General features: G+C 40.6%; 1 protein-coding gene across 4 annotated transcripts in view; it reads right to left on the bottom strand.

Annotated features, from left to right (window-relative positions):
- Positions 1-18,547, bottom strand: part of MYZAP (myocardial zonula adherens protein) — a 106,065-nt gene extending 87,518 nt beyond the window's left edge. The window contains exons 1-2 of one of the 4 annotated variants that reach the window (XM_069098143.1): positions 18,177-18,547; positions 2,059-2,145 (exon numbers count right to left, since the gene is read on the bottom strand). In XM_069098143.1, the coding sequence (XP_068954244.1) occupies positions 2,059-2,145; positions 18,177-18,251 (162 nt within the window). In that variant the 5' untranslated portion in view covers positions 18,252-18,547. The remainder of the gene's footprint in view (positions 1-2,058; positions 2,146-18,176) is intronic. The other 3 variants (XM_069098144.1, XM_069098145.1, XM_069098146.1) reach the window with 3 other exon arrangements.
- Positions 18,548-23,712: the final 5,165 nt, after the last annotated feature.

Here is a 23,712-nt window from a genome sequence, read left to right as displayed (position 1 = left end):
GGAAGGAAGGAAGGAAGGAAGGAAGGAAGGAAGGAAGGAAGGAAGGAAGGAAGGAAGGAAGGAAGGAAGGAAGGAAGGAAACAAAACTATTTGCCCAATAATTGGAAAATAGTTAAATAAATTGAGGTATATTAAAGATAAGGACCTTTTCAATGTTACAGAGATTCATTGGAGAGGAAATTTCTATATTGTTGTAGGTTGGCACCTTATAAATCTTATAGAGTCACTTACAGTACTGAGAGGTTGAGTAATTTGGCCAGGGTCATACAACCAGTGGGTGTCAGAGGTTAAGACTTGAGCCAAGAACTTTGGCTCCAAGGCCAGTTTTCTATCCTCTATGCCATCCTTAATATTAAATTTATATTAGCATAATGAAATGACAAATACAAGGAATCATGGAAAGATATGTGAAGGGAGATCATAGAATGAGGAAAGTATACACATTTACTATTACTACAACTACTAATGTTGTAATCAAAACTAACAGAATTTCAGATAAAATAAGGAGACAAGAAGCAAACTCATTTTTGTCTCTGCTTCTACTTGTTTAAAATGCACAATCCAATATATTAACAATTTTATGAAATATTCTTTATTTTGCTTGCTTGCTTATCTTTCATGGATATTAAATCTATAAGGTCACTGTCCTTTTTTGGTGTGCCGTGTCATCCAGAAAGACAGAAAAGCTGGCATTTTGGCAAATTATTTTATAACAATGACAATAATAGATTAATATAGGGGCAGCAAGATATGATGGAAAGAGCACTGGTTTCAGGGTTAAGCCACTTGAATTCAAATAGAGAAGATCTAAGTTCCAATACTTACTAGCTATAGTGACTCTTGGAAAATCATTTAACCTTTTGTGCCTTGGTTTCCTCATCTATAAAATGGGTTTAAATAATACTTGCCTCACCCATAATCCCCAAGGTTATAAGGAAAATGCATTGTAAACCTTACTGTACTATGTGAATGTGACCTACTATTCTATATCTTGTAGTTACAGAACTCTTCGTTTTTATTATCTCATTTGACCCTCATGATAACCCCTGGAGGTAGACAATGCAAGTACCATCCCTGTTTTCTAGGTGAATATGTGAGGGCAGTGAGGCTCAAAATGGTTGTGACTTATCCAAAGCCATACCCAGGCTTACACAGCTAGTAAGTGGCAAAGTTAGGACCTCAGCTCCCGTGACCCTGGGTCAAGTTCTCTCTACTATATCATGTGTCCCTAAGTTATTATGGAATCGTGAGAGAACATTCTTAGCTCCCTATCTTCTAAAGCCGGGCTAATCTAGAGGTCAACATTGTAGCTGTCTGATAGCCTGGGAATAATATCTACTTTCTATACTTTTCTAGAGTACAGAGGGAACAACTGTGTCCTTGGAAATTGCCTGGGGGCTTGGCATCATGGGACTTTGCCCAACCTTCTTTTCAGAGGTCTATTCCCCTGTTTCCCTTCCTTTTCTTTACTGCTCTAAGCCCATACCTTATCACACACCTTTTCATTTGCCTTAAACAGAACCCAAGCTATCTGCACTATTGTGACGCCAACGAAAATTCCTTCCAACAGAGGGAGATTTGAGGCCGACTGAGTAATTAGAGTCTAGTCTAGAGTCTGTGGCAAAAAAAGGCTTGGCAGCATTGTGGAACCTGCAAACAATGCTGCATTTTGATTCCCCTGAGCTACACTTCTCAGCTGGAAAGGGACCTTTCCCCAGAGTGCCTCCTGCTAGAAAGTCAGTGTCCCCAGAGGCTTCAGAGATAACATAGCTCAACAGTGTTCATGAAGAAACAAGAGAAGGGGGTGGAGAGAGGAAAGGGAGGCAGCCATGGACAGGGAGGAAAGGTATGTTTTTTCAGGAGATATGAAATGAGATCAGGGAGGAATGATGGTGCTTTTTATTAACTGAGCTCCTGAAATTCAACTCCAGTGAACAGCCTTTCAAGGAAAAAAGCAGGCCTCCACCAGCAGCACTAAGAGACATAAGGTTTGATGTTGTTTTAAAGTAGGTCCAGATACCATTTGCTTGATAGGGTTCAGGTGCCAAAACTACTTACTTGCTCCTTTCTTTCCTCTTTACTTTCACTTTGCTCCGGGCCTGGGCAATCAGGGGGCACTGTTAATCGTAATCTGCAGACGTTGGCCTATGCAAAAGACACATACATATACAGAACAAGCATTAATGCTACACATATTATCAGAGTACAGATCCTAGCGACCTAAGATAATAAATGAACTTTGAAGTTGAAAGAGATTTTAGAGTCTACAGATAAGGGAGTTGAAAGGAACTGCAGGTGTTAGGTAATCCAACCAATATCTAAACAGAAATCTTTATGAGACTTCCAGTGATGGGAAACCTACAGCCTCTTGGAGAATTCTGTTCTACTTTTGGACAGTTTGAATTGACCGGTCGTCAAACATTATGTGCCTATTGCATGTCAACAACATAGTCAAACCTGGGCTTTAGGCATTATTTTGACAGCTGTGTAGAGGATGGATTGAAGGAGAGATGGGGAGAGACTTGAGGAAGAGAGACATATTAGGAGGCTATGGCCCTAGTCCAGGTGAGAAAGAACAAGTGATTGAACAAGGATGGTCATCATATTGTAGAGAATGGGATGACCGCAAGAGATGAGAATAGATTCAATAGATGTTGTAAAGGTAGAATTGTCAAAAACTGATTAGATGTGGGTGATGTAATGGAGAGTAAAGAGCTGAAAAGGGAATCAAACCAATTTGACTGGGAGAAACATGGTATCCATGACAGAAATGAGAAAGTTCAGAAGACAGGAGGATTTTGAGGGAGAAGATAGTGAAATCCATTTTGGATAGGTTGAATTGAGGTTCTTACAGTACATCCAGTTCAAAATATCCTTGTCAACAATTGTTGACATTGCACTAGAGCTCAGCAATGAGACCAGGCCCCTGGATCTGGGAGTCATCTGCATGGGGATAATTGAACCCATGGGAACCGATGATATCACCTAGAGAGTGGGTGTGGAAAAAAAAAGAGCCCAGAACAGTGGGACTTTAAGGGTGATTCAGCTCAGGAGGCTGAACTGACCAGATAAACAGAACTAAAAGCAGGTTATGACTGCATTGTAATTCAAATGCAGCTCTGTGTGTGTATATATGTATATATAATTTCTCTCTGTATATATATATCAATATACATATATATATATACACACACATATATATTTATACCAATCTTAGAGATGCAAATTGGAGCTTTTGGTTTCAATGGGAAAAGGTATGAAGCAGTGCCAAAAATTCAAAGACAACAGAGTCACCAGGAGGAAAGTGGAAACTGAAATCTCCCTTGGTGCAACTTTGACTTAATGCTTCTAGTTCTGCCTTCTGGGGCTAAGCAGAACAAGTCTCATCTCTCTTCCAAAGAAGAGCCTTTCAATTACATGAAAATGGCTGTCATTTCCTCCCCAAATCTTCTCTAGATTCATAACTTATAAGCAGTAACTCAAAGTTGTTTAGCACTTGCATGCTTTCATATTTTCCCCACAATTAGTCTGTGAAGAAAGTAGGGCAAATATTGTACCCATTCTACAGATAAGGATGCTAAATAACTTCTGTTTCTTCAACTAATCTTTGCATGTTACAATCTCCCACTGTCTCATCACCCTTGTCAACCTCCCCTTAAAGTGCATCTTCCATTTAGCATTACCCCTTTATTTTCCATAAACTGTCTCTGTCATCCAGAAAATTAGCATGAAGTCATTTGGATTTCTATCCCTTCCAAGTGCCTTAGGGAAAAGAGCTATTAAAAAAATTTTTCTTAACATTTTTACCACGAGGTGAGCCAATCTATACCAGGTACAAATGTCAAAAGGGCCCTAGATTTGGAGCCAGAAGAGTCTTGGGCTAAGTTGAATGACTATGGTCATTCAACTATCAGCTATCTGAGCCTCAGTTTCCTCCTCAATAAATGGAGACAATACTTTCATTAGAAAATAGCACCTTCCTCACAGTGGGACATAAAAAAAAGTTTTCTGAACTTGAAAGCATTAGAGAAATATGAGCTGTTAGCATCATCTTCCCCATGGCTGCTGCCTGACATCACTTCCCCTTAGGTTGTGACCAAGTCCACCTTCCCCACACAGGTGATTACCTACAGAGAATAGGGAACAAGGGTTCCACATTCAGGGCTGCATGCTGACTCTATCACCTGAAGAACCCCTGTATAGGCTGGATTTACAGCTTCAACAGGTGCATCTGAGCCGTGGTACCACTGTGTACTGGTCTCTTTCCTAAGGAGGGACCAGCAGCCTGAGAGCATTCACGAAGTTCCACAGCTCAAATGTATAGTTCAGCACACTGTCCTTTTTTCTGTAGAATGATGTATCTTTACATCTAAAGTGTATCTTTAGTGTAGATCTAAAGTGTATCTTTAACAAAGCATTTCAAAAGGGAAATCTTTGTTAAACCACATGTCCTAATTTTCTTTGTTGGCAAATGAATATATTAATTTCCCTGTGGGAAAGTTTCCTATACAGTAAGAACAAGTTCAGGTGAAAGTCTTATCTCTCTGAGGGTTTTATGACCCCAATTACCCCAGTATTCAAGAACACAGGACAGCAATCTCCTGGCCTTCCCTAAGGGCTACCAAGGCCAAAGAATCACAAACTGACTTCTCTCTAGTTTCATCAAAACTGCAGTTACATGGTATTGGAAACATGGGAGAGAGTAATAACTGGCACTTGAATATTGCTTTAGAATTTGCAAAGCACTTTACATTTACTATTGACAAACAACCATGATGTAGTTATATCCTGCATTATCACCATTTCACAGATGAGAAAACTGAGCATCAGAGAAGTTAAGAAACTCATTCACTAATTCTCTGATCACAAGTATTAAAAGTAAGAATCAGCCAGAGTTCTGACTCCAAGTCCAGAAGCTTATCCACTGCACCATGCTACAGCATGCTAACATCATTCAACAACACTCAACGAACACATTAACCATATCCAATGTGCAAAGCAATGTGTTCAGACTGTGATTTTTTTATAATAGAGTAATTCTTATCTATTCTCAGTCACATATAAGAACAATTTCAAAGGACTCATGATGAAAAATACTATATACCCCCACAGGAAGAACTGATGGAGTCTAAAGGCAGATCAAAGCATACTTTTTAAAACTTTACTTTTCTTGGTTTTTTCATTTTTATCTTTGGTCTGTGTTTTCTTCCACCACATGACTGATATGGAAATACATTTTGCATGAATACACATGCATAACCTATAGTAAATTGCTTGCCTTCTCAATGGGGGAGGGAAGGAGGGAGGATCAGAATTTGGGACTTAAAATTTAAAATAAAACAAATGTTTGAAAAAATTTACATGTAATTGGGGAAAAAAAGACATTTTAAAAAAGAGTCCTGACTCTCAAGGAACTTCATCTACTAGGAAACTGCAACATGCACATAGACAAATATAATATAAGAAAGAGTTGTCATTGGAGCAAAGGTTGAGACCCCAAACAATCTAAGAAAATCTGAAGGTAGAAATAACACTGACAGCTTGGGCATCTTGAGGAGGTAGCATCAGATCCAACAAGGATTTGACCATCAGAAATAGGGAGGAAATGCATTGCAGGCATAAGGAATAACAAGTGAACATACAGAAATAGAAGGCACAATATTGAGAATTCAAGGAATTGCAGGAGTCCAGGTGTGTAGGCAAAGGAGAGTAATATAAAATAAGGCTGTAAAGGTGGGCTGAAACCAATTGTCAAAGGCAAGGATTCGTAACCGTTTTTGTACTATGAACTCCTCTAGCAATCTGATGAAACATACGGACCTCTTTTCAGAATGTTTTTAAGTATATAAAATAAGATATATAGGATTACAAAGGAAATCAATGGTCATGAAATACAGTCATCCATTTTTTCCTAAACTCACAGGAAATCCTGATTCACTCAAAAGTGACTTGCCCAAGGTCACAGAACTTGTAAGGATCAGAGCCAGAATTCAAACCCAAGTCTTTCTTGACTCCAACTGGAATGTTCTTTCATACACAACACTCCATCACCCATTTCAGTGCTTTTGAATTGGCAACCCCCCAAGTCTGGGATACTTTTCTCATTACTTCATCTGGTAAAGGGCCTTAATCATCAGTCTAAAGAGGCGACAGATGAGAAGAAATTATGGTCAGACCTATGCCTTAGAAAGGTTATTTTGGCCATCATGTGAAAGATTGGTGAGGGAAACACTAGATCAGGGATGGGGAACCTAAGACCTCGAGGACACATGTGGCCTTCTAGGTCCTTGGGTACAGCCCTTTGACTGAGTCCAAGTTTTACAGAACAAATCCTTTCATTAAGGGAATTTGTTCTGTGAAGTTTGGATTCAGTCAGAGGACCACACTTGAGGACCTAGAGGGCCACATGGCCTTGAGGCCACAGGTTCCCCACCCCTGCACTAGAAAGTTAGTAGGCTATTTTGATAATCCAGAGGAGAGATGATAGAGACAAATTTGAGAGATTACATTGGGAATGGAGAAAGGGGGTTTGATATTGCAAGGGCAAAACTGACTTTCTATGATCTATGTTACTTCTAAAGGATCCAGGAGGTGGAAGGTATTGAATTAATAGGGTGGATACAGAAGGAAAACCGACTGATATCCAGAACATGACACGGTATTAAAAGCACTGACTTGTGCATCAAGAGCCCTGTGCTCTAGTCTAGGCTCTGTTGCTATTAAATTGCACGATCCTGGACAAGTCACTTCAGATTCATAGGATGGTATCATTTAGAGCTGGAGGAAATGATTTAGATACTCTAGTCCAGGACCTTGAGGCTTCATGTTCCCTAAACCTGATAGTTCAACCCACCTCATTTTACAGGAAATCAAATTGAGCCCCAGAGAGGAGAAGTGAGTGGCTCCAACTCGAAGAGTTAGAACCAGGATATGAAAACAGTCATTCCCATTAAAGAAGGGACCACCAGGTCTTCTGACTCAAAATCCAGTACTTATTCAGCTACACTTTTCCTCATCCGCAAAATGAGATGGTTGGATCTCTAAGTAGTCATTCTGTCCTGAAATTCTACAATTGTTCAATTCATAGCAGAGATACAATGTGAGATATTCCCCAAAATACGGCCTCGTGGCACCACAGGACTCATACTACATGGAAAAGATCTTAGAGATCATTTAGTCATTTTACAGATTAGGAAACTGAGTCCCAGAGAGGTGAAGTAACACGTCCTCTGACTCCAAATACAATGCCCAAATCTAATGCTACACTGGAAGCAGCTAGGTGGCTAGGTGGTTTGGGCACTGGGCCTAGAGTCAAGAAGACCTAAGTTCAAATCTGCTCTCTGATCCTTACTAATTATGTAACCCTGGGAAAGTCACTTGACCTCTGTTTGCTTTAATCCAATGAGGAAGGAAATGGCAAACCACTCCACTATCTTTGCCAAGAAATCCCCATGGATAGCACTGGCACACTATGGTCCATGAGATCACCAAGAGTTAGACATGACTGGACAATTGAACAACAACATACCGTGCACCCTCCCTCCAGACAAAACACCTATAAAGGGATAACCCAAACCTGTCAGAAAGCATAGATCCCTCATTCACAATAAAGCCCATAGCTATCTCATGGCCTCTGCAGCAACAAGAGGGGCTAAGCAAGTCCCCTTGGGACTTAATCATTGGGCAATTTGGATGAAAAAAAAAGTCAAAGTCTGATTTCTCAGGCTAGAGTTCTACTGGGTGTTATGTGAATGGTAATCATATTGTGCATTTTGGTGACTGCGACATGTCAAAAGCATTAGCTTTTGGAAGAACAATGAGCACTCAAAAAAAAAGGGGGAAGAGGAGTGGGGAAGATAATCAGAGAATACAAAGGAAAGTTGAGTCAGCAGAATTTGTTCAGATGGGTTTGAAAAGTCACCAGCAGTATTTACATTTTCTTCAAAGTTGTCCATATTGTAACTGAATAGCAAGGTCAGCGAGTTCACACGCGGGTCCCTGCCTCCTCCTCTTCCTCTTTTCCTCTCAAAGAAACATTTGTGAGGGGACTCTCAGTGTCATCTCTGTCTTGAAAACCTGCTCTATATGACCAGTGTGGGTGTGGCTGAAGAATTAAATCCCAACACGCTCTTCTTCACTGACGCAAACTCGTAAAAACTGTGGGTGCACAGCCATCCCAAAGGGCTTGCTGCTGTCTGTTCCTCTGCTCTTAGGTTTGCTGTCTCTGAAAACTGCTCCAGAATGGCCCTCTCTGTTCTTAATGGCAGCTCAAAAGGCTGGCCTGTTGGTTGGTTACGCTGAGTTCTATGCGTTATTTTTCCAAGTTGAATTTTGTTGATTCATGGCTTATGGTGGATAATTATGACTGTATCAAGGACACATGCCTAGGAAAGGGCAGTTCATCTCGTAGCAATTATAGGCCAATCCGAGTGTTGCACGGATGTTATGAAACACTAAAATAACAACTCATTCACATGGCACATGAAAGTTAACAAGTTGCTTTCCTGAAGACAACCCTGTGGGGTATGCATTGCAAATATCATTCCCACCTGATGGAGGAGGAAACTGAGACTCACTCAGAAGTTAAGTGACTTGCCCAAGGTCACACAACTTTTACATGTTAGAGCCAGAATTCAAACCCAAGACTTCCCTCACTCCAAAGGTAATGTTCTTTCCCATGTGGCACTCCATCACTTATCTCAGAGGATTTGCACTGGTTGTCCCTCATACGCCTGGAATACTTTTCTCCTCACCCTCAGAATTCCTGAATCCCTTTAAGACACAGCTCAGACTCCATCTTCTTCAAGTTTTTCCTATATACTCCCTCATTCCTAAACTAATCTTTTTCAATATGACAAGTCAACAACAATCACTTTTTAAAGGACTTCCTAGGTGCTAAGCCTAGGGATACAAAGGTAATACAAGCTAATGTACTTTGCCTATACTGTATCTGTTTATATACAAATCGTCAACCAAATTCAAAGAAATCAATCAATAAACATTTATTAAGTACCTGCTGTGTTCCAGGTACAGTGCTAACTGCCAAGAGATACAAAAAGAGGTAAAAGTCAGTCCCTGCCCTCAAGGAGTTTACAGTCTAATGGGGAGACAAAATGCAAGCAATATATAGAAAGCCAACTATATACAAGATATATAGGAAACAATTAGCAGAGGGGAGGCACTGGAATTATGAGGGCATGGGGAAGGCTTCCTTTAAAAGGCGGGATTTTAGTTGGAATTTAAAGGAAGCCAGGGAGGTGAGAAGTCAAAAGGAGAGGACAGAGCCATTCCAGGCCTTCAGGAGAGTCAGAGATAATGCCTGAAGCCAAATTTAAGAACTGTTTTTGCCTCTTCTTTTTATCACCAGTCCTTACCAGAGTGGTTGGCACATAGTAAACATTTAACAAATGCTTTCCTAAAAGACTCACAGGCACATTGGAATATTTATGGAACAATATGGACAAGAATTATCTGGGATGAGAAAGTGGTTTGTGATCTGTCCCTTTGAGGCGATGATGCTAATGAGGGATCACAGATTCATAAATGAGTTCCCAGGCCCCATCCAATTCTTTTTTTTGGTTTTTTGTTTTTAGAGGGCAATTGGGGTGAAGTGACTTGCCCAAGATCACACAGCTAGTAAAGTGTGTCAAGTGTCTGAGGCCAAATTTGAACTCAGGTCCTCCTGACTCCAGTGCTGGTGCTCTATTCACTGCGCCACCTAGCCACACCCCCATCTAATCCTACAACCATGATAAAACATGAGCCTTCCTTCTTCTCAGGCCTGGCCCTAGAAAGAATCGTTGAAGTGAGTGATATTTTTATTGAAAAAGTAGCTCACTTCCCCTTTCTTCTATTTAATTTCTTTTCAAGTTTCAGTTTCCTTGTCTGCAAAATACTTTTAATACCAATTTCCCTTTTCCATATCCCCTTCAACCCTGGGAATGTGCTATTCTCATAGCCCTAGTTCTTTTGGGCTCTGGAAGCATCCTATGATTGAATAAGTCACTAGAACTTTTTAGTGTGACTAAGTTCATGTCCTGCCTTCCTAATTATCACATAAAACCTCAAGATAATCTACATTCTAAAAGAGGACAGGAAAGAGAGAACAATGACTAACCCTAAGGAATTAATTTCTAATGGTGAAATATCAGACCTTCTGGTACTTGGGTGAAGCAGATATTTTGGGTCAGATGGAAGCTTACCTAATACCTCACAAATTGCTTCAGGTAGATGACTACTAAATAACTCTGCCTGGGGCCTGTGGCTAGTGGTTATGCCACATCAATTCCATAATACAAAGGACCTGAGTCTTTGGTCATCTTCCAATTTCCACATCCAATGTATACTTCCCTAGTACTGGTTACCTGGTATTTCCACCACTTTACTACAGAGGAATCCTGTATTACTATGAGTGCGGTTCCTAAATGACAATAAACTCTTTGGAGAACTGGGGATGTTGTTTGTGGAAGATCCATGTTTTAAAGCAGACTCTAGGAACCTGTGAGGGCAAAAATCAGGACTCATTCATCCTTGCACCTACCACTAACAGTTTCTAAAATGCTCTTCAGAATTAATTCATCTAGAACAGATACTACCTTCTTCCTACAGGCCTTTGGAATTTGATGACATTTAGGCACACTGCTCTCTGGAAGATTCTTTCAAGGAGGAAACTGTTCATTTGTTCATTTCTATTTCTTTATCAATCCAAACTTCACTGGACTATATAGCAACAAAATTATGGAGTGCCTTGTAGTGAGGTTTTGGCTGGGCCATACAGCAACACCCCCAAAGATAGCTAGTCTGAGGGCAATGGGCCTAATATCAATTTAACCAGGTAAGAGCAGGTAAACAAGGTCGGAGAATAGAGGCAGGGAAGGGTCAGAAGAGCAAGGTTGTAAAAGGCAAAATAGAAATTTCTCAAGACACATAAACATTGTCTTGACTATTGCCCAAGCAACCCTCAGGCTGATATAATCTGTATGGTATTGCGTCCAATATTTCGTCATGGATCCTGCCCTGTGTCTGAAAATTATATACTTACCAGCTAACTGAATACACACACACACACATGAAGATACATACATATCTGCCTATATATATGTATATATATATATGTGCACATATGGGTTTATATGTATATCTCCATATATGTATGTATTAATACATTCCCTTTGCTTATATTGGTTAATTTTCATCATCTCAATGCCTAGAATTAAGATTACTTCCTAACCATTCTAGAATACACTTTACTGGTTGAATTGCTGATGGATATCTTTGTATGGAGATAAAATTTCTCTTGTATAGTCAAATGCCTGTACTAAGTTGGGTCTTAAGGCTCTATCTTCAGTCTACGATAAGCTGCTATTATACTGATCAAAAGTAAAATCCTCTGGCATTCAAAGCCGCTAATAACCTGCCCCCCCCTTTCTATTCTTCTTACACACCTACATACTCACACCTATGTACTCTGAAAGCCAATGATACCTCCTTGCTATTCCTCAAACAAGACCCTTCATCTTGATTCTGGGAATCTTTACTGGCTGGCCCCCATTTCTGGAATTCTCTCCCTTCTCATATTCACCACCTGGCTTCATTTGAGTCTCAGCTAAAATCCCACCTTCTGAAGGATTCCCCTTAATTCTGGTGCCTTCCCTCCATTGATGATTTCCAATTATCTTGTATATAGCTTGTTTGGAAATAGTTGTTTGCATGTTCTCTCCTCTTTTAGACTGTGAGCTAGTTTCATGAGAGTTGGGATTGTCTTTTACCTGTCTGTCTTCCCAGTGCTTCGCACAGTGCCTGACATGGTAGGTGCTTAATAAGTATCTTTTGACTAATTATTGACTGCTTATCCAGACTCTTTATGCATGTACATAGAGCAGTTATCAGCATGCAGTTCCTATCCCTGACTATGGCTCTGAGGGACCCTATAGCTGCTGAGACTAGGCAGTGACTCAAGAAAACAGCAGCTCTTTGGGAGTAGAAGAAATTGGCTCCTACCAATTGGTTCTTAGTAAGACCTGGGACTCATTGCTGTGTAAGCAGACTGTGCAGCACACCATCCCCAAGCCAAATAGGTGAAATATGAGCCCCATTATCAGGTGGCCCTTTTGTGATCTCTTTTCTCTCTTTTCAGCTGCCCCAAATTTTTGTTTTAACCTCATTTCACCTATATCTTGTCTTTTGAGGAGTGGTAGGAAAGAATACAATGTGATTTTTACCCTGAGGTCTATACCTTCCTCCCCTTCTCCCAAGGACAGGCTTGGGTTCCTCAGTGACTATATCCAGAACCTTTCTGCTGCCTAAGTAATTCAGAGTTTTCCAGTAAACTCTTCAAGATCATGGACCTTGTCCTATCCATCTTTACACCTTGCACCATTTGTAAGAGTTTAATTAATGGGGCGGCTAAGTGGTGCAGTGAATAGAGCACCAGCCCTGGAGTCAGGAGGACCTGGGTTCGGATCCGGCCTCAGACACAACACAAAAAATAGCCATGTGACCTTGGGCAAGTCACTTAATCCCAATTGCGCTCCAAAAAGCAAAAATAAAAAAAAAGAGTTTAATGATTATCTATTGAACTGAAACATACTGATATCAACTTCCAGGCCCCAATTAATTTTGGGGGTATCTCATAGTTGAGGGGAAAGAGACCTGGACTTGGAGTCAGAGGACCTGGGTTCAAGTCTTATTTATAACCTTTGAGACTTTGGACAAGGCACCTAACCTCTGAGCATTAATATTCCCATCTGTAAAACGAGGGGAATATTCTAGACCAGCCCAAATTCCCCTCCATCTCTAAAGCCTGTGATCTTATCAAGTCTAGTACAGACTGACAAACTAGATTGTTACATAGTTCACACTCAACCCACATATACAATCCCTTGCCAAATCTTGCCCTTTTGACAAGACATGTCTCCTCTCCTCTCACATAGCCAAAGTCTAGTTCAAGTCCTAATCAGCTTTTGCCTGGACTGCTGCAACAGCCTTCTTTTTTTTTTTTTTTTGAGGAGGGAAGGCAGGACAATTGGGCTTAAGTGACTTGCCCAAGGTCACACAGCTAGTAAGTGGGTCAAGTGTCTGAGGCTGGATTTGAACTCAGGTCCTTCTGACTCCAGGGCTGGTGCTCTATTCACCCAGCCATGGAGCCACCTAGCCACCCCTGCATCAGCTTTTTTAACCCATACCTCACTTCTTTATCTCACTCCAATCCACCTTTGATTTAGTGGCCAAGATGAGTTTTCTAAAGCATAGGTCTGACAATGTCTACTCCCTACTCCTGTTCAGTGACCTCCGGTGGCTCTCCATTCCCTCTGTGATCAAATACAAAATTCTCTAGCTTTTAGAGCTCTTCATAACCTAGCACAGGGGTGGGGAACCTGTGGCCTCAAGGCCACATACAGATTCTCCACCCCTAACCCCTTCCTACCTTTTCTGTCTTCCCACACTTTCCTTCCCTCCACCCATAATATAATCCATCCATGTTGGCTTTCTTGCTGTTCCTCCAACACAACCCTCCATCTCATCTCTGTGCGTTTGCACTCTGTCCCCTGTGCTTAGAAAGCTCAGTTCCTTTACCTCCCCCTCTTAGTTTGCTTGGCTTCCTTCATCTCAACTCAAAGCTGATCTGCAAGAGGCCTTTCCTAGTCTCCCCAGATTCTAATGCCTTCCCTTCTCAGACTGCCTTCCTTTTACTGTGTATAGCTTGCAAGTACCTAGTTATTCACATGTTGTCTCCTTTAACAGAATGTTAGCTTTTTGAAGGCCTTTATTTGTATTCCTAGTATTTAGCACAGTGCCTTGAACATAGTAAGACCTTAATGAAATTTTATTGAAAGACTGATTCTTGACTTCATTGGGAACAAAGAGGGCCAGTCATCGACTTAGATACAATGAACCACCGGGTAACCTTAGTACTCTGGTGAATTCAAAGAATTCAAACTTCCTTAATAGTTTCTAGAACTAAAGGTGACTCACATTATTAAAGACATTTTCCCAAGATCGGTGAAGGTAGCTTCAAGGTCTTGACATTGTTTTTAGCACTTCTCCTCTACTGCCTGGCACCAAGGACAATATTTGCTGTACCAGGCTGTGTCCTAAAGGTACACTGATACTCCAAGAATAAATACTTGTTCAGTAGATGGTCTAGGAAAGACCCTAAGGCCTGGCCTCCTCAACCACTGTTTCAAGAAAGCCTTTATTCTCCAGCTTTCTCTTCCACTACTATGCTAACTCAAGTACTTTCCCCTCCACTCCAGCTCTGGAATCATGAATTATGATCAATAATTCAATACTACCACAGTTCTTGTGTGGGTGGTATCAATCTATTCACCTATAACCCTACTCACCATCTGTGTAATTTTCTATACCAAAGTGCTCCTCCTTAGCTATTACTCCCCCATGTTTAGGAGATATTTGTTTAAAAATACTTAGCACAGGGGTGGCTAGGTGGCACAGTGAATAGAGCACCAGCCCTGGAGTCAGGAGGACCTGAGTTCAAATCCAGCCTCAGACACTTAATGCAAAACTAGCCGTGTGACCTTGGGCAAGTCACTTAACCCCAACTGCCCTGCCTTCCCCCTCCAAAAAGCAATAAAATAAAATAAAATGCTTAGCACAGTGCCTGACACATAGCATATAAATACTTATTCTCTTCCCTTCCCCTTTTTCCCCTACCTTGTTTAGATTACATGCTCCTTGAGGCCAGGGATCATCCTTGCTTTTGTATTTGTATCCCTGGCATTTAACAGCGCTTGGCAAACAGTAAATTGTAGATAAATTTATTCTTCCCATTCATTCTTTCATTCACTTTTTCATTTCTTCTACTGTCTCTTCAATTCTAAAATTCTGCCATTTCTATGGTTCTCTATATTTATTGGGTAAGTAAAATGAAGATGAACAGCTGTTTGGACCCAGTAGTGTAGCTGACAGCTCAGAAAGAGTTATTTATAAAGCTCAGCCAATTCTAAGGCTATGAGTCTATGATCAGACTCAGGTTTGACTTAGGATATAGATACAAAAACAAGGAAGTGATGACTAACAAATTAATTTTAATTCTTTGCAGAGGAAAGAGTAGCCCAATATAAAGAAAATAGTTGAGAAGGAAGAAAGGAGATGCCTAATTCTTTTCACTCTAGGTTGAATATTTCCCCCTTTTGTAAATATCTCTTAGTAGTCAGTTGTCAGCTAGCAATCAAATCACCTGTGGCTATAAATAAGGTCTGGTGTTAGAGAGAAGATTCAGTTTACTCTGTCAGTCACCACTCTACACAACAGAATAACAGAACATATTTGGTTGCAGTCTAGGACACATACAGTTCACAAATACACAGAACCTTTTTCTTGAGGGAGACAACGCCTGTCTTACTTTCAGGGGATCATCCTTATATTCTAAACATTCCTTTGAAAGACAAAGAAATGTCAAACTGTTTGATTTCCCCCATCCCCCAAGGTTATCATTCAGGTATTTTTTTTCTGCTCATGTTTTCCTTCCCAGTCGTTCCAATTTATCTTCCTGCTGTTGCTGTAGATAAAACTATTTTTAGTGCACAACTGCTTTGGAGGCAGACATCCTTGTTTCACAATCTTGGCTGGTTGGCACATTTCTATACTTCTCACACCTCTGATTCTGGGCTGACAGAAATTACTCCTTATTTCTTTAGGCACAACTGCAGTTGAGAGGCAATCACAGTTTCTAAGTGACAGTCATCAAACAAATGAAATCTCAATAATAACCCAGGCTGAATACATCATTTTTTGGTACCTGATTCAGGGAATTCATGACTCCCCATCAGCTGTTCGCAACCATTTCTATTCTGTTTGAGTTTTCATCCTATCAAAACATGGTGTCTTCCCTACCTCCCCTAGTCATGTTTGACATGCTACTTTTGATAAAACTATAATTCCACTTGCTAGTAACATTTTATTGTCCCAGTTTCACTTCTTATCTGGTGTCACAAAAGGAAGCAGTCATCATTGACAAACCTCCAAGTAAAGTTGCTTTTTCAACTAATATAAAGCTGAAACAAAAAAAAATGTTTTATGTTTGTTCCCCTTAAAGTAATCAAAATGTTCTCTTTGTGTTTGTTCCCCTTAAAGTAATCAAAATGTTCTTTTTTCCATTTAACCATTCCATTACTCAATAAAGTGATTAATGGTATATCCAATGTCCTTTTCCCATTCAGAAATGGCACCTTTTCACTGAGGCATTGGAAATTCATAATTAGAGCTGGCAGCCCTGAAAGAGAGTTGAGCAGTCTTCTTACCAGATTAAGGAACTGGTGAGCACAAAACTGGGAGCTGTATTCACTGGGAGAGTTGGAAGCCACCTAAACTATGTGATTCTAGGAGTATCCAAAGGTTTGAATGCTATTTAACTGCAAAGGCAAGGCCTTCTTTAAGGATGTTTCTGTCATACCACACTAAGAACACAAGCTCATTTATTTACTAGAATATTGGTTTGATTACTGAGTAGAGTGAGCATTTGAGGACGTTGATCAGTTGTTGGTCACATTTCTACCTACCCATAGCTTTGTGCTCTAGACTAGCCTTTGTGAAGCTTAATTATTCCACTGTCTTAATTGTGTCCTAATTAACAAAGATCTCCCTAAAGTTGAATGAACACATATTTATGTAAAGAGACCATTATTATCAAAAACCCTAATGACCCAAATTGAGATCCTGGATTTTGAAGTTAAAAATCAGATAAAGTCCTTTTGATCTATGTGTCTAGCTAGATTTCAAAAACAAGAAGAAAAATTAAGATCTCAACAAATTCCCTACTCAATCCTCCATCCCCCCAAAAAAGAACTTTAAAAGGATCAAGGCATTGAACGTCATTGGTGTCTTTCTGGCAGTAGGAAATTAAAACAGACATACCTAAAAGAGTAAAAACTTCAGAGCAAGCAGGAAATACCAAACTACCCAAAGGTAACTCTGGTTTGGGTTGTAATTTGTTAGTAATCTATTAGATTGTAAGCTCCTTGAGGGCAAGGACTGTCTTTTGCCTCTTTTTGTGTCCCCAGTTATAGTGCACAGTGCCTGGAACATAGTAGACCCTTAATAAATATTTATTGATTGAGTGATAGTAATAATCTAAAAATGTGACCAATGATGGCATCTACTATATAGGTGCATATATATGTATGTACACACAAACACATACACACATATATTAGGGTGAGATAAAATCATTAGGGAGCTTTTTTGAAGTGATGATTAGATATAATCTGATGATTATCACTAAATATTTTAAAGCATTCTAAATTAATATCTCTAAAGTGGAGGAAAATTCTCAGGTAAATCAGTAACACTCAGTTTTGAAAATAATAGATGTCACTTAAGTGACACTTTAGAAATCTGATTTACATATATAATTTCAAGGTACATAAAACAGTTTCTTAACACTTGTTGTGGAAATGGTATCCAAGACGCAGAGCCACAAGAATCCACATAGAATCGCTGGGTTGTTTTTTTTTTTTTTTAAGTAATTCTTAAGAGAAAAACAGTGACTTCCACTAAGTAAAGTTAGAGGAAATAGAGTCACCTGTCTCCCAGATGGGCTTTTCTCCATTTTGTTAAGCACTATACAAAGGACTTAGAAGGGGCCTTTCCCCCTTCCCTACATGTCCCTTTTTAAAAGGCAGTCCTAGAAAAATTACTAAAGGTCAGCTAACACTACAATAAAAACATACCGTCCTTTTAGTTTAATCAATGAACAAAACAAAGTTAGGTATTTTCTTTATAGTTTTGCCTTTGGATCTTAAGCCAGCTAAAGTGATTTAAAAGGTCACGCTTGTTTCTTATGCAGATGCCATTCCCACATCTTTGGCTTAAGAGGGGCATGGCGGTGAGCAAAAGAAGAATCAGTGGGCACCACGCTAAATACCAGGTCCTTCTGCCCTCTCGTAGGGCCTCTCATCTGTGAGTGGTTCGCAGTGTTGCGAGCAGGTGGGCTCGTGAAGGGGCTGAGTTTGACTGGGTGCAGCGAAGGCAGGGGGTCTCGGACAGGAAGTGGGCAGAAACTTGAGCCATTCTTTGGCCCCCGGCTTGCGCACTCCTGGGAGCAAGGGCTTACCTACCCAGGAGCGTGGAACCGAGCGCCTTTAGACTGGGCTACTGAGGAGAAGGGCATAGAGCAGCGGGGCTCGCTCGCTCCCTTTCCTCCTGCTACTACTCACCCTCTTGCCTGGACTCCCAGAGGAAGCGGCCCCGTTGCCCGAAAGCAGGGTGACCGCGGAGCTGTAGCGCAGCATCCTCCAGCTGTACCGTAGGGCGCGGAGGGCGGGAGCGAAGCCGGTGTGTTTTTCGGGTTCGAATAACGCTCCCCAGGCCCCAGGCTGGCAGTCTGTCTGCCCGTCTGTCTATCTGCCCTCCCTCTTTCGTCCTCCTTGCCTCCTCCCTTGGCCCTCGTCACTGTTCCCGCTCCTCCTCTCCTCACGCTACCCCGGGGGAGTGTCCGCAACCCGCCCGGTCTGGAGGGAACGCCCAGACTAGCCCCCTACCCACACCCCAGAGGCCGTGCTGTGACAGCGCCAAAGCAGCTGTGCGGCCAGCTGTGGTCATAGGGCACCCGGGTGGAAGAGTGGGCGGGTAGACGGGGAGGGGGAGCGCACCTTGGGGCGGAAGAAGCGAACTCCCAGCTCGTCCGACCTGTCCGGCAGCATTTTCTCTTTTTGGCTCTGACTCAATCTTTCTACGCAGGGGCGGTCATTCCGAGTTTGGGTAAGGCCAGAACAGAGGACTCTTCTTCCTCTACTGACACTTTAACATAGCTTGGAGAGGGAGCTCTCTAGAAGGTCCTTTCTAGACCTGGAGATAGGAACTGTTCCTGGCACATTAAGTCATTCAACAAACATTTGTTATGCTCCTGTTGTGAGCAGAGAGCATCGTTCCAGGTATTGAGGAAAATAGGGAGTTTAGGTAATATACAGCCACCACCACCCCCCGGACTGATAGAGGATACCACACAAACATAATTATCATACACTATTAAATGAGCATTGCATTAGGGAGTTAAGAAACAAAGGTGCTACGTGAGATGGGAAGGATGTCTTCCTCAGTCATTCCCCACTAATTTTGACAAAGGAGATATCCATAGGATCCCCAATTCCTGCATGGCATGTCTCCTTTATGATTCTCCAAATGTAGTTTTGTGAGGGTTGGGACACAGGTCCTTCCACCTGGGTCTCATTTTCCCTACTTGTCCAAAATGGGGTCACACTATTAGTGAGATTCCATTGGTTAATTGAATCTACCAAGATACTTATCATGAAAGAGGTTAATGATTATTGTCTTGAAGTCTGGGCAGCTGTTCTAAGGAGGAAGGAAGTGGGTTGTGACCCAGACGAAGACAAAATAAACTGGCATCTATTGTTTGTTTACATTTTGGTGACCACTGGAGAGTCTCTTAAATGTTTTGGTAAAGATGGAGAGATCTACGTTTTATCTCGAGGTCCCATTTGGCCATTGCCACACAATAGGTTTGCATAGTCCCTCCCAAAGGCGTTACTCTGCAAATTTGCTTTGTAACAGATATAAAAACCTTTCCCACAAATTCCAAATCTCAAGAACAAAATCCAGAACTCTTGCTACTGAAAAAGATGTCCCAGATAATCTCACTGACAGAGCTCTCAGAGCAATTTGCCAACCTATGTGACAAGAGCCCTGGAGCTCATGCTGCCTGGGAAGATTAGGGAATGAAGGGCTTTGGGCCCTTTGATTGCTCAGTCAACTCCCAAAGTATTATGATGCCTCTCTGGGTTATGTCATGTTCCAGCCAGGCCAACACTGGAAAGCATATTTAGCAATATTGGAGGAAGTCCAAGGAAGAGAAGAATGGGGAGCAAACAGGAAAGTAGAAGGGGGAGGGGGGCAGGAGAGAGGAAGCACACCAAGCTGGGAAAAAGAAAACAATAGAATATGTTACTGAACTGAGAAGAGAATAGAAAACAATAATTCATCATTTTTAGGAATAGTTCTGAGAAGTGAAGTAATAGATTTGAATATATCTTTAAGAATAACCAAAGGATCTCTGTACACATAGATTTAGAGCTGGAAGGGACATTAGAGGTCATTTAGTCCAACTCATTTTACAGATGAGGAAACTGAGGCGCAGAGAGGTTGAATGCAGATCACACAGGTAGTTATTGTCAGAGCTAGAATTTGAACCCAGTCTAGACTAGGTAGTAGCAGTATAACTAGAAAAGGGAAATATGTAATATGATAACTAATCTATGAAAAACATTTTATATCTGCGAAAATGACAAGCTTCTTGAGTTCAGGCTCTATGATATTTTTATGTTTGTATCCCTTGCTTCTGTCACAGGTATCCTGCACAGAGAAGACATTTAATAAATGTTTGTTTAAATGACAGCCTGCTAAAGTAAAATATGGTGTTTGGAGGATGGAAGTGAGAGAGGAAGGCAGACATGTCCTAGATTTAGCACCAGGTTGTACTTCAGATTTATCCTTCCCAGTGCTGAATACCTTCTTTCTCCCCTCCATTCTCCCCCCCCTTTTTTTTCAGTTTCTTTTAATGCTTTATCTTCCCATTAGAATGTAACCTCCTTGAGGGAAGGAAATGTCTTTTTTAAATTTTATTTTTATCACAGTGCCTAGCACATATTAAGTACTTAGTAAAATATTTGTTGACTGACTAAAGAAATTAGCAAAATCTTCATGGAGAAGACAGGAATTAACTGGACCTTGAAGGATATATAGGTCTTGCATTGAATAGAATGGAGGCCAAAACTATCCCCAGAAGAGAATCCAGTTGTTTTTAAAGCTTTCCACTAAAGAAGATACCATGACCTCCTTCTGTCACCCAGAAAAGCACAGAAATTTGAAGAGACCTTAGGGACCATTTAGTTAAACCTCTTCATTCCACATATAAAGAAACTCAAAACCAGGAAGTTAAGTGACTTTCCCATAACTATACAAAAAAAAAATAGAGAGATAAAGTAAAGACTGGAACTCAGGTCTCCTGATTCTTAGTCTGTCACTCCTTCCATTATGACCTTTTGATTCCATTGTTTCATAATTTCAACTACTGTCAGTTTCCTTGTTCTGTATCTTCCATATTCTGTAGTTTACTTCCTGTCCAAGCAGGGGGACTTTCTGTTGCCTTCCTAGTTTCCCATAGCCCCATTGCAGAGTTCTCCATTGTGTAACTGGACCTTTAAGTACTTTCCTTCACCTAGTGAAATCTTGGTTGGTGGCCTTTTCTTCCTTCACCACTACTTCTCCCTGAGCAGAAAAGAAGGGCAAGGTATGAAAGAGAATTGACTTGAGAATGAACAGTAGTGAAAGAACAGGAAAAGCTACCAGAGAGTAATCTTGACTAACTAGGAATTGTCTTAGCTGCCCTCTTGAACTATCAAAGCTAGTAAAATCATACATACACATAAGATTTCAATTCTTCATTATATCTATATTAAATTCCTCTGCTTCTGCTTAAAGCCAAGAGATGACCCAGAGGCTTCAGTGACAGGCAACCTCCACCCTAATCAAACAAGTAACAAAGGGGTTTGTATTTGGTTCTGACTTTGGTAGTGAGGGAGTTTACCTGCTCTCTATGCAAAATACTTTCATATTAATATTCGAGTACATTCTTGAATTGCTCTTTATCTTTCAGGCTTCTCCTTCCCACACTAAATAATCTCAAATTCTTTAACCTTTCCCAACAGGCTTTTATTGCTAGCCCCTTAATCGTTTTAAAAACTTTGGGGAGGGGAGAGGGGGAGGAGGTAAACATGGTTAGCTGACTTGCCCAGGATCACACAGCTACTAATGAGTATCTGACACTGGATTTGAACTCAGGTTCTCCTGACTCCAGGGCTGTTGCTCTATCCACTGTATCACCTAGCTACCCCTATTTTTGTTATTTGCTGAACCTTCTCCAGATCCTTGTGTCTCTCTTTGGTTGGGGAACCCAGAAGTACTATAGTGAGTATTCACACACACACACAGAAGACCTGAGTTCAAATTCAGGCTCGAACACTTACTAGCTATGTGACCCTGCTTGGTTCGGTTCCTCATCTGTAAAATGAGCTGGGGAAGGAAATGGCAAACCAGTCTAGTATCTTTACCAAGAAAACTCCATGGAAAGTTTGGTTCACAGAGCCTCAAAGAGTCAGACACGATGTACCAGCAACAACAACAACAACACCACACACACACACACACACAGGCTCAGGATTCTTCACAATGTTTTGTTTGCACTTCTCTGGTGTACTTATGTTCTATTTTTAAAATTATAGCTTTTACATATATTATAATACGCTTGTTATAGATAATTATTATTGATATATTACAATATACTTTTCCCATAGTATATTAGTTCTACTGCTAGATCATAAACTTGTTTTATTTAAGTCTATAAATCCCTCAGCATCTAGCACATTGTTCTGCCCATAATGGATTCTGGGAACAAATGAACGAGCATTGACCATTTCTGCACTTTGTAGCCTCTTTTCTGATATCTCTAAAACTTCTCTTGTCCTATCAGCTGGGACACTGGAACATTTGTCCCAAAGTCCTGCTACATTCATCTCTTCTGAACACCAGGAAAAGAATAACCATTTGCAACAGGACAGAGGAAACATTTTCAACATTTTGACAAGGCTATTGAATTACAAAGACAGCTTTAAAAAAAAATAAAGTGCAACAAGAAACACTGTACATTCACAAGGAGTTGGAGAACCAGAGAACATGACCCAAAGATAAGGAAAGCAGGTTGAAAGTAACCAAATACACCCAGCTCACCCAGTGAGAGCTACAGTATTACCCAAATCTGTCTAGACACACAGGGTGGAACTTGGCTAAACTATACCGGTGAATGCAAGACCCACTGAAAATAATCCTGGTTCCTCCATCAGTTAAGAATGTGAACAAATGGGCAACAGCAAAGAGTAATAGAGGATATTGCACTAAAGAGATCTACTTTCTTAATAAAGAATTCTGTAAGTTGCTGGTGGAGTGACTGTACAATCCTTATTTGATAACCCCAAATAAGTACAGTCAAGGGAGAGAAATGGAAGAATGGCTCATAGGATGCATGAAGAACTAGAAAATACCTCAGAGACCATCAAGTCTAACCCCCTTTGTGACAGTTGTATCTCATTTGATCATCAAAACAATACTGAGAAGTAGAGGTTATCCCCATTTTATAGATGAAGAAACTGAGACAGAAAGATTAAGTAACTTAACCAAAGTCACAAAAGAATGAAGCATCTGAGGCAGGATTTAAATCTGGTCCTCCCTGTATCTAAATTCTACACTAGATTCACTGTGGCACCTTTACAAATGAGGAAAGTGAGGCCCAGAGAAGTTAATTGATTTTTTTCAGGGTCACATAGCTATTAAGTATCTGTGTTGGAACTTGAACCCAGTGCCTTTACATAAAATCTGGTTTGATAAGGGAAGAGACTAGCACATACAATTTTTCTCAGTAATAATTTTATATTTTACATGCAAAGAAGGAAATTGAATATTTTTTTTCTGATAGAGCCTCTGGCAGTTGCTTAATTTCTAAGAGGAAATAAGGTACAAGCTCTACCCAAAAAGTTAGGGAATAAATTGGGTGACAAATTTAAAAGGATCTATGAGGCTTCCTATGAGGAACCATACTAAAATATCTCATTGTGAAATATATGGTATGAGCTTCCCTGAATAATATGTGAGATTCATTCTAAAAGCTACTCAATTCATGTCCAG

The sequence above is a fragment of the Petaurus breviceps genome, unplaced genomic scaffold, assembly GCF_028583685.1.
Source record: "Petaurus breviceps papuanus isolate PSGF00001 unplaced genomic scaffold, PetGlider_PUasm1.0 37, whole genome shotgun sequence".
Classification (NCBI taxonomy): domain Eukaryota; kingdom Metazoa; phylum Chordata; class Mammalia; order Diprotodontia; family Petauridae; genus Petaurus; species Petaurus breviceps.
The sequence above is the reverse complement of the archived record's forward strand: the minus strand, read 5'-3'. Positions and strand labels throughout refer to the sequence as shown.